The 11,917-nt window shown below is 42.7% G+C and overlaps 2 protein-coding genes across 3 annotated transcripts in view; one reads left to right on the forward strand and one right to left on the reverse strand.

Annotated features, from left to right (window-relative positions):
- Window positions 1-11,917, forward strand: part of polm (polymerase (DNA directed), mu) — a 267,218-nt gene that overhangs the window by 99,063 nt on the left and 156,238 nt on the right. The window lies entirely within an intron of this gene.
- LOC122543114 (lysoplasmalogenase-like protein TMEM86A) overlaps window positions 1,221-11,917 on the reverse strand; it is a 20,714-nt gene continuing 10,017 nt past the window's right edge. For both annotated transcript variants that reach the window (XM_043681391.1, XM_043681392.1), the window contains exons 2-3: window positions 6,467-6,725; window positions 1,221-1,753 (exon numbers count right to left, since the gene is read on the reverse strand). In XM_043681391.1, the coding sequence (XP_043537326.1) occupies window positions 1,344-1,753; window positions 6,467-6,725 (669 nt within the window). In that variant the 3' untranslated portion in view covers window positions 1,221-1,343. The remainder of the gene's footprint in view (window positions 1,754-6,466; window positions 6,726-11,917) is intronic.

An 11,917-nucleotide genomic window follows, 5' to 3' on the forward strand; every position in this document is an offset into this window, starting at 1 on the left:
GTAAATATTAACAGCATAAGCTCCTGTATATTTCACTTTCCACATTGAGGGTTGATCACTGTAAGAGGTCATAAAATCATCGAGAAGTACAGCACAAAATTTGGTCCAACTTGTTCAGCCGACCAGATTGTCTAAATTGTTTGAGTCCCCTTTGCCAGTATTTGGCCTATATGCCTCTAAACCCTGCATGTACCATCCAGATATCTTTTATATGTTGTAATTGTACCCACCTCCACCACTTCCTCTGGCTGCTCATTCCATACACGCACCTCCCTCTGCGAGAGAAAGTTGTCCCTCAGGTGCTTTTCAAATCGTTCCCCTCTCACCTTAAACCAATGCCCTCTTGTTGTGGACTCCCTATCCTGGGAAAAAGACCTTGGCTATTCACTCTATCCTTGCCCTTCATAATTTTATAAATCTCTAAAAGGTTACCTGTCAGCCTCTGATGTTTCAGGGAGAAAAGCCATAACGTCTCCCTCTAGCTCAAACCCTCCAATCCTGTCAACATCCTTTTCAAGTTTCACAACATCTTTCTTAAAGCAGGGAGACGAGAACTGAATGCAGTTTTTGAAAACTGGCCTCAACAATGCCCAGTACAGCCATAGTATGATGTCCCAACTGTGATACTCAATGCACTGACTAATGAAGGTCAGTGTGCCAAACATCACTTTCACCATCCTATGTACCTGTGACTCCACTTTAAAGAAACTATACTTCTGCTCCCCGGAGTCTCTTTGTTTGGCAACAATCCTCAGAGCCCTCACATTTATCAATTCCATACTGTAGGGAATCTAATCAAGCATTAAATTCCGTCCTCCGCTTCTTGGCCCATTGGCTCATCTGATCAAGGTCCCATTATATTCTGAGATAGCTTTCACTGTCCACTACACCACCAATTTTGGTATCATTTGCAAGCTTAGTAAATAAAATAATTTCAGCAAATACAAGCAAAAAGAGATATGTATGTAATGAGGTTAGAACTGAATACAAGTTTTAATGTTGGAATGATATCCATATCTATTCAAAAAAACAAAAGAACTGCAAATGCTGTAAATCAGAAACAAAAACAGCAGTTGCTGGAAAAGCTTAGCAGGTCGAGCAGCATTAGTTGAGAGAAATCAAAGTTAACATTTCAGGTCCTTACTCAGACCCTTCTGAGGAAGGGTCATTGGACCTGAAACATTAACTTTGATTTCTCTTCACAGATGCAGCAGACCAGCTGAGCTTTTCCAACACCTTCTGTTTTTGTATCTGTACTAATTGTTTATTCATGAAAAACAAAAAAAAAACACTGGAGATTGTAACATCAAACAATCTCAATTGTACAGTTAAGGACAATCGAGTCACTCTTTTTTTTGATTATCTCTAACAATATTGAGGGTAATAAACAGTTGTGCTGCATAGTATGTACTCATGACAATTAGCTGGTTATGTGGAACTTGAAAACATAACAGGTTTATCGCCAAAGTGAAATCAGATACCATGAAAAGTACAGCTCCAATTGCGCCAGTCACCTTTGTTCTTGTTCTTGGATGATGAAATAGCACTTCAGCATTGGCTCTCCAGGACATGATCCCAATCAAGGCGCAGTAACAGCAGAGCAGGAGCATCTGCCATACCTTTGAACACATGCTGAGAAAGATCCAACCCAACCCGACGACCAAGGCAACTAAACTCGCTGCTCGGAGATTCAGAGGCTTGAACCCAAAGGCCCACGTATACAAACAGTGGGCAAGAGCAAACATGGCCCCACCTGAAGTTAAACAGAAGCAAAGTGAGAAACTCTGGTAAACAGTGAAGTGCAAGACTGAATTTGAAATGCCTTGTGACAGTATTTGTGCTGAAAGGACTACAAATGCAGGTTTTTGTTGTTCTCTGGAAATTTTCCACTCTCCACTACCTTCCAATTCAAAAACCAACAGCAACTCTTCCTGACATTCATTCAATTTCTAACTCTGGTTTTACTTCCCCATTTGTTCCATGAACTTGATTAAATGGACTTGATTCTTAAAATCCTTTTGCAAGTCCATATAGACTACATCAGCTGTATAACTCTTGTTCTCTGTTTCCCCCAATCTGTCTCAAACAAATCCTCAAGAAAATGGATGATCCAATGACTTTCTTGATTTAATACAAATTAAACCAGAGAGATTAAAGTAAGGGTAACAGCAGGACTGTCACAATAACTTTCTCTTGGAAAAGGGAAAGAGAATAGGCCAAGGTCTAGATCCTAACCTAGGAGCCCCTGCTTTGTTTAGATGTGTCTTCATCATGTAAAAATAGATTAATGCTCATGCATGATGCTTTCCACTGTTAACTCTCACTGTTCATGCTCAGAAAAGAGGTACTTGTGTGCAAAATGACACCTGACTCCAATGAAATTGCACCCAGAAATACTGAGCACCTTGTGATGATGCTCCTCCTTTAACAAGGTTATGTTGTCCTTGGTTTATGTTTTAGAGGGGTCATAAATGCAGAATTGCTGAGAGTCTAGATTTGAAGGGTTTTAGGGCCAATTTGATAATAACTAACAGATACTGCCTCAGAAAAAAGGCTTTCAAGGTTTTAAACAAAACACTTGTGCAATGAAAGGGAGTGGCCAGTTCTTCCAGCTCAGCTTTTCTCTGGTTTGGTTTGTTTTTGGCAGTCTGGATATTCACTGAAAACAGTCAGTCGGGTTTTCAGGCTGCTGGTCCAAAAAACAGCTCCATGGAAGAAGGTGTTCCATGCTGAATCTCACTGCCATCTCTCTCTTTCCTGTAAGAACCTGTGTTTAATTTGCCCTTTGTGCCAAGATGTGTTTATGGGGATTGTTGCAGGAATTTGGAACAGCATCATTAAGTTGGGATCATCTGTTGGGTTTTTGGATAGGTTAAGTTATTCTGCATTCTATTCTGTTTTGTTGGAGTTTCATTTGGTAGCTTTGCAAATAAATTCTGTTTTAGAATATAGAACATTACAACGCAGTACAGGCCCTTTGGTCCTCAATGTTGTACCGACCTGTGGAATCAATCTGAAGCCCATCTGACCTACATTATTCCATTTTCATCCCTATGTTTATCCAATGACCATTTAAATGCCCTTAAAGTTGGCAAGTCTACGACTGTTGCAGTGTGTTCCATGCCCCTACTACTCTCTGAGTAAAAAGACTACCTCTGACATCTGTCCTATATCTATTGCACCCCAATTTAAAGCTATGTCCCCTCGTGCGAGCCATCACCTTCCGAGGAAAAAGGCTCTAACTGTCCACCCTATCTAACCCACTGATTATCATGTATGTCTCAATAAAGTCACCTCGAAATCTTCTTCCCTCAAATGAAAACAGCCTCAAGTCCCTCAGCCTTTCCTTCATATCAGGCAATATCCTGGGAAATCGTCTGTGAACCTTTTCCAAAGCTTTCACATCCTTCCCGGAATGCGGTGACCAGAGCTGTATGCATTACTCCAAGTGCAGCCGTACCAGAGTTTTGTACAGCTGCAGCATGACCTTGTGGTTCCGAAACTCAATCCCTCTACCAATAAAAGCTAACACACCATATGCCTTCTTAACAACCCTATCAACCTGGGTGGCAACTTTCAGGGATTTATGTACAAGGACACTGAGATCTCTCTGCTCATCTGCACGACTGAGAATCTTACCATTAGCTCAGTACTCTATTCCTGTTGCTCCTTCCAAGTGAATCACCTCACTCTTTTCTGCATTAAACACCATTTGCCACGAATCAGCCCAGCTCTGCACCTTATCTATGTCCTTCTGTAATGTCCAACATCCTTCAGCACGATCCTCAACCCCACAAACTTTAGTGTCATCCATAGATGTACTGACCCATCCTTCTACACCCTCATGTAGGTCAATTATAAAAATGACAAACAACAGTGGCCCCAAAACAGATCCTTGCGGCACACCACTGATAACTAAACTCCAGGCTGAACATTTCCCATCAACCACCACCCTCTGTCTTCTTCTGATCCAAACCGCTAAATCACCCTCAATCCCATGCCTCCATATTTTGTGCAATAGCCTACCATGGGGAATCCTATCAAACGCCTTACTGAAATTCATATACACCTACATCAACCGCTTTACCCTCATCCACCTGTTTGGTCAGCATCTCAAAGAATTCAATCAGGTTTGTGAGGAACGACCTACTCTTCACACAACCATGTTGACTATCCCAAATCAACTTATTCCCTCTCTAGATGATTATAAAGTCTAGCTCTTATAATCTTTTCTTACACTTTACCCACAACCAAAGTAAGACTCACTGGTCTATAATTATCAGGGTTGCCTCAACTCTTCTTTTTGAACAAGGGGACAACATTTCCTATCCTCCAGTCTTTGGCACTATTCCTGCAGACAATGATGACATAAAGATCAAAGCCAAAGGTTCTGCCATCTCCTCTGTGGCTTCTTAGAGAATCATAGGATAAACCCCATCTGGCCCTGGGGACTTAACTATTTTCACACTTTTCAGAATTGATAATACCTCCTCCTTGTGAACCTCAATCCCGTCTCGGCTAGTAGCCTGTATCTCAGTATTCTCCTCTATAACATTGTCTTTTTCCAGTGTGAACACTGATGAAAAATATTCATTCAGTGTCTCCCCCATCTCCTTGGACTTCACACAGAAGATCCTTGATTGGCCCTAATCTTTCTCTTGTCATCCTTTTATTCCTGATATATCCATAGAAAGCTTTACGGTTTTCCTTGATCCCATCTGTGAACAACTTCTCATGTCCCCCTCTGGCTCTTATTAGCTCTTTCTTTCGGTCTTTCCTGGCTAACCTGTAACTCTCAAGTGCCTTAACTGAACCTTCATGTCTCTTCCTAACATAAGCCTTCTTTTTCCTCTTAACAAGGGATTCAACTTCTTCAGTAAACCACGGTTCCCTCACTTGACCACTTCCTCCCTACCTGACAGGTACATACATATCAAGGACATGCAGTAGCTGTTCCTTGAATAAGCTGCACTTTTCAGTTGTGCTCTTCCCCTGCAGTTTCCTTCCCCATTCGATGTAGCCGAAATCTTGCCTAATCACATCATAATTACCTTTCCTCCACAATAACTCTTGCCCTGTGGTGTATACCTTTCCCTATCCATTAGTAAGGTAAACATAGCTGAATTGTGGTCACTATCACCAAAGTGGTCACCCACCTCCAAAGACCCAGTACCAATTCCAATATGGCCTCGCCCCTTGTTGGCTTGTCGACACACTTTATCAGGAAGCCCTCCTACACACATTTGACAAAAACTGACCCATCTAAAGTACTTCAGCTATCATATTTCCAGTCAATATTTGGAAAGTTAAAGTTCCCCATAACAACTACCCTGTTTCTCACGCTCTTACCCAGAATTATCTTTGCTATCCTTTCCCATACATCTCTGGAACTGTTCAGAGGCCTCTAGAATATTCCTAACAGGGCGACCTCTCCTTTCCTGTTTCTAACCTCAGCCCATATTACCTCAGTAGACGAGTCTTCAAATGTCCTTTCTGCCACCGTAATACTGTCCTTGACTAACAATGCCACACCTCCCCCTCTTTTACCATCTTATCTGTTCTTACTGAAACATCTAAATCCTGGAGCCTGCAACAACCATTCCTGCTCCCTGTTCTATCCTTGTCTCTGAAATGGCCACAACATTAAAGTCCCAGGTATGAACCCCTGCTGCAAATTCACCCACATTATTCTGGATGCTCCTGGCGTTGAGGTAGACACATTTAAAACCACGTTCCTGCTTGCCAGTGAACTCTTGCGACCTAGAAACGTCATTTCTGACCTCATTGCTCTCAACCTCCTGGACGCTGGACCTACAATTTAGGTTCCCATTCCCCCTTCTGAATTAGTTTAAAACTAAGTGGTTGGGCCAGCTGCATCATTCCTAGAATATCCACTTTACACTTGCTTAAAACAACCGGCAAAGTTAGGGTCTGAGCTACTTTCTTAAAATGTTTTGAGAGGATCTGGCCTGGTCCATAACAACTGTCAGCCAAGAGAAGAAAATTTGCAAGAAAATGGAAGAAAAATTAATCATTCCAAATTTGTTAGGAGCTATCACAAGTATTTAGTTTTGGCCTAATTGAATAGATCTGTTTAAATTGGATTTCTGCGCTCACAGCCTTGGTGACTGATGTGAATGTGCCATTCTTTGATTGCTTTGTTCTTCATGTATTTCTTGCATCTCCTCACGCAATCCAAAAGCTGTAGAAGCGAATATTGTGAGGAACACTTTTTAGGTCGTGCTAATTTCTTTTCTTCAAGGGAAAATAATTTCATCTTATGGTTCATTAGGAACCTGACCATGATCTGAAGTCAATGTGATACAAATGACATTGGACTCCAACCCAACAGCTGCTGCCAGTTTGGAGGCAAACACATCACTACCCTGCTGCACGGAACCACCTTCTTGTGTTCTTTTACACAGTTAAACTGCAACAAGATCTAAATTCAAGATAATGTGCTTACCTCCAATTAAAAACTGATTGTCATCTTTAAGGAGAAACGCATCACCCATCGCTGAACATATGAGGCCCATAAGTAGTTTTTGATGATTGCGATGATTGTATTGAAATATTTTGCATACAACAAATATGCATAAACTGATGATTGGCAAGATTTTCGTCAATCCGAGCAGCCAAAGAGGTGCAGATGATATCAAATGGATGATCGTATAGATGCAGACAGCAATGAAGAAAGGTACCAAATAAGCCAAGTCATTGTCAACCTGCATGCCAAACAAACATACAACTGATGACCATCTGTAACATTATGAATCTTTCTAGAATTATCACATGATCTTCTCATGTGTTGAGCCTTGTATTCATATTTGAGTTCTTAATATTTCAGAGTCTAATTTACTTGGGCTTCCATAGCTTAGTTTAGAGAATTGTTAAGTCCAGAATATTCCTAATTTTGTTACCATCTCCAACCCACCACATGATTCCTCTGACCCCTTTGAGCCCTTCGACTATCATCTTAAATGTCTGTTCATTGTTTCTCAAACCCAGTTATTTCCTTTCTTGTATTTATCTCCTCTACTTGTGAGATGGCTTCACTTTTTTTTATTCATTCAGGGGATGTGGCGAGGCTAGCATTTATTTCCCATCCATAATTGCCAAGAGCATAGTTAAGAGTCAAACACATTGCTGTGGGTCTGGAGTCACATGTAGGCAAGACTAAGTGAGAATGACAGTTGTCTTCCCTAAAGGGCATTAGTGAGCCAGATGGATTTTTTCAAAATCAACACTGGTTTCGTGGTTATCATTAGACTCTGAATTCCAAACTTTTATTGAATGCAAATTCCACCAATTGCCACAGTGATGTGGTGGTATGTTGGCTCAGTGGTTAGCACAGCTAACAGCATCAGGGACCTGTGTCCTTTACCTATTGATATTCTTGGCTTTTTTGTATCCCATGTGGAGTTCCAAATCTTCCTCCATTGCTTAAGGTTCCTGCAAGAAGCTCAAGTACCTCATTGATTCCAAACTCAACCTTTACCTGAAAAACTTTCAACCTGACATCCTAAATATCCTCAGATATGAGATATGGTTGAAGCCTTTTTCCAGTATCGATATGTTAGAGAATCATCACTTGCACCAGATAGTTTTCCAACATCAAAGTTCTCATCTGTGACTGTGAAAATTGAGACAGTAACATGTACAATTCTGCTCTGTGGTGTGCAAACACACATGTATGAAGGATGTGTGCCAGATACCATATTGGTGAGGCAATACAGGGCTATGAAGGTAGTATCCAGAATAGGCAGATGATATTAGTCAGCATGCAGCACTGATTTGATGCCAGGATTGCCATTTTTGATCTTGCTGTTCTGGCTAATATCTTCTGTAATGCTGTGCTTTCACACTGGATATCTTTTGAGGCAGATCCTAATTGAAAGGGAAAACTGAAAAAGGAAACTGAACGGACCCATATAGTTTCTCAGGACACCAAGGCTGACATTGGGATGGGAAATGAAAACTATGTGGAACTACCTCAAACACCCTGGAATGAAAACTCAGTGGTGCCGAACAGGCAGGCTGAAGGAGATCCAGAACCCAAGAATAGGCAATCAGCTGTGAATCGAAGCTCAAATTATGTTGATTCTCGGATTCAGAGTGTCGGTGGTTATTTGACGTAATATTTCTTGTTTGCTTTGTTTCACTCTTGTATCATACTGTAAACTCTATTTGTTTTAAATTGTGGAATTTTGTGGCTTCATTCTTGCAGTAAACAATTTGGAAGATGATGCAGACATACTGCATTAAGTGACCTTCTTCAGCACTGGAACAATCCTGTGATTCTGTACTGTTGATGGTGTTGTGGTGACCTCAGAGTACAACATGATCGTGATCAGATGGGCCAGTGGGCTAAGGGGTGGCAAATGGAGTTTAATTTAGATGAATGTGAGGTCCTGCATTTTGGAAAGGCAAATCAGGGCAGGACTTACACACTTAATGGTAAGGTCCTGGTGAGTGTTGTTGAACAAAGAGATCTTGGAATGCAGGTTCACAGTGTGATGATGCTGCTCCTTTAACAAGGTTACTTTGCCCTTGGTTTTATCGAGAGGGGTCGTAAAGGCAGAGGTTCCAATATGTTGAGAAGCTTTTAAGTTTTTTTAAAACACTTATACAGTGAAAGAGGAGTGGCCAGTTCTCCCAATTCAGGGTTATTCCTGGTTTGGTTTGGTTGGGTTTTAGCAAGCAGACTGTTTGAAAGCTGCTGGGAAAAAAAGGTTCCCTGATTCAACAGAGGTTTACTGACTGACTCTCTCTGACATCTCTCCTGAAAGATGTCAGAAAGATGTCTCCTGAAATAACCTATGTTTGATTTTACCATTTTTTGCCAAGGAGGTGTTTTTGGGATGTTGCAGGAAATTGGAACATCATTATGTTACGATAAAGTTGATTGGGTTTTCAGATAGGTTAAGTTATTTTATATTCTGTTCTCTTTTGTTCATGTTTCATTCATTAGTCTGTAAATAGATCCCTCCTGGAATATCCACATTACACCTCCTGAAAACAACTAGAAAGGCTAGGGTCTGGGCTGCCTTCTTGAAATGTTTGGAGGGGGGCTTACCAGGTCCATAACAATAATTCCTTGAAAGTGGAGGCTCAGGTAGCTAGGATGGTGAAGAAGGTGTTTAGTATGCTTTCCTTTATTGGCCAGAGCGTTGAGTATAGGAGTTGGGAGGTCTTGTTGCAGCTGTACAGGACATTGGTTAGGTCAGTTTTGGAATACTGTGTGCAATTCTGGTCTTCAGGAAGGATGTGAAACTTGAAAGGTACAGAAAAGATTTACAAGAATGTTGCCAGGGTTGGAGAGTTTGAGCTATAGGGAGAGGCTGAACAGGTTGGGGCTATTTTTCCTGGAACGTCGGAGGCTGAGGTTTATAAAATCATGAGGGGCAGGAATAGGGTAAATAGACAAGGTTTCTTTCCCTGGTTTGGAGGGCATAGGTTTAGGGTGAGAGGGGAAAATTTACAACGTGCCTAAGAGGCAACGTTTTCACGTAAAGGGGGTTGCATATATAGAGGAAGTAGGGAAGGCAGGTACAATTACAGCATTTAAAAGGCATCTGGATGTGAATATGAATAGAAAGGGATATGGGCCAAATGCTGCAAATGGGACGAGATTAGTTTAGGATATTTGGTTGGCGTGGATGAGTTGGACCAAAGGGTCTGTTTCTGTGCTGTACATCTCTGTGACTCTGTGACTATTAGCTTCATTGAAATCCTTTTGTGATGGAGCAGGCAAGATGTATAACAGCTCCCAGTGTGCATTCCACTGCTTTGTCAGAGAGGTGCCACGCTCTTCATGTCAAGTGAACTTCATTAAGCCTTGTTCTGAACAGAGAGAGGCAGGTGGAGTAGGCATGTAGCTTTGCCAAGTTAGAGATCTACCCTTGTCCTTTTTCTTCCCTTTCCCACCAGTCCTTCCCCACTCTCATCTGCGATTCTTCTGACGCTTTACTTCATTTTAAAATTTCCATTTTTCAGACACCAACTGTCTTCACTTCACCGTGGATGTGCAATCCCTTGACACCTCCATCTGCCATGCGCATATTCTTCTGGTTTTCCACAGCTTCATAGTAATAATGCCTGAACTATCCAGCATACTTTTCCTTTGTCTGTCCTCACTTTGAACAACTTGCTTAATTCCTCTAACCTTCTTCAGATCAAAGGGGTGGCCATGGCCATCGACATGTGCCCGTGTTCTGTCTCATTGTGGGGTACGTGGAACTTCCCTTGTTCAAATCCTACTCAGGTCTCCAACCACAACTCTTCTTTTGGTCTATCAATGACATCACTGGTGCAGTTTCCCTTTCTCATTTGGAATTGGAAATAATTGTCAATCTCAATTCCAGTTTCCACCCCGCTCTCACCTTGACATTGGTCATTTTCTGAGTCCACCCTTCCCTTCCTCGACATCTGTGTTTCTATTTCTGGGGAGAGGCTGCTCACTGATTCCTATTACGAACCCACTGACTCCCACAGTTACCTGGACTATACATTCCTGTCACCCTGCTTCCTGAAAGAACACTGGTTTCTCCCAGTTTCTCTATCTGCATCACAACTGTTCCAATGATGCCACCATCCTCAGAAATGTCCAGCTCCTTCCTCAAGTGAGGATTCTCCACCACCGTGTTTGACAAGGCTCTTGCTGTTTTCTGACCCATTTTCCACACTTCTGCTGCCACCCTCTTCCCTCCCAGAACAGTGGTAATATCCACCCAAGTCTTCAGTTATGACCCCAGAACCTCCATATTCAAAAAATCCAAGGCTGCCATTTTCATTATCTTCGGTTGGATGTCATGATCAGACACATTTTTGCCTTGCCTCCTTTGTCAACATTTCACAGGGACCATTCCCTCCAGACAGTCTGGTCCATTCCTCCTCCACTCCCAAAACCTTCCCAAACCCCCATTGCACCTTCGCCATGCAATTGTAGAAGATATAATACTTGCCTGTTTAACTCACCCCTCATCACAGTCCAAGGCCCAAACAGACCCTCCAGATGAAGCAGCAATTTACCTGCTCTTCATTCAATTGAGGTGAAAGTGAGTACTGCAGATGCTGGAGATTAGTGCCAAGAGTGTGGTGCTGGAAAAGCACAGCAAGTCAGGCAGCATCCGAGGAGGAGGAAAATTGATGTTTCGGGCAAAGGCCCTTCATCAGAAATGAGGCTGGAAGCCTCAGGGATGGAGAAATAAATGGGAGGGGGTGGGGCTGGGGGGAAGGTAGCTGAGAGTGCAGTGAAGGTGATAGGTCAGAGGGCAGGGTGGAGCAGATAGGTGGGAAGGAAGATGGACAGAAGGGACGGGTCATGAGGATAGTACTAAGCTGGCAGGTTGGAACTGGGGTAAGGTGGGGGGAGGGGAAATGAGGAAACTAGTGAAATCCACATTGATGCCCTGGTGTTGGAGGGTCTCAAGGCAGAAGATGAGGCGTTCTTTCTCCAGGCGTCGGGTGGTGAGGGAGTGGCAATGGAGGAGGCCCAGGGCCTGCATGTCCTTGGCAGAGTGGGAGGGGGAGTTAAAGTGTTCGGCCATGAGGCGGTGGGGTTGATTGGTGCGGGTGTCCCGAAGAAGTCCTCTGAAGTTCTGCGAGTAGGCATCCTGTCTCCCCAGTGTAGAGGAGACTGCATTGGGAGCAATGGATACAGTAAGTGACATGTGTGGAAGTGTAGGTGAAAGTTTGATGGATGTGGAAGGTTCATAGAACATAGAACAATACAGCACAGAACAGGCCCTTCGGCCCACAATGTTGTGCCGAAAATTTGTCCTAGCTTAAGCACCTATCCATGTACCTATCCAATTGCCGCTTAAAGGTCACCAATGATTCTGACTCTGCCACTCCCATAGGCAGCGCATTCCATGCCCCCACCACTCTCTGGGTAAAGAACCTACCCCTGACATCC

The sequence above is a fragment of the Chiloscyllium plagiosum genome, chromosome 42, assembly GCF_004010195.1.
Source record: "Chiloscyllium plagiosum isolate BGI_BamShark_2017 chromosome 42, ASM401019v2, whole genome shotgun sequence".
NCBI lineage: Eukaryota > Metazoa > Chordata > Chondrichthyes > Orectolobiformes > Hemiscylliidae > Chiloscyllium > Chiloscyllium plagiosum.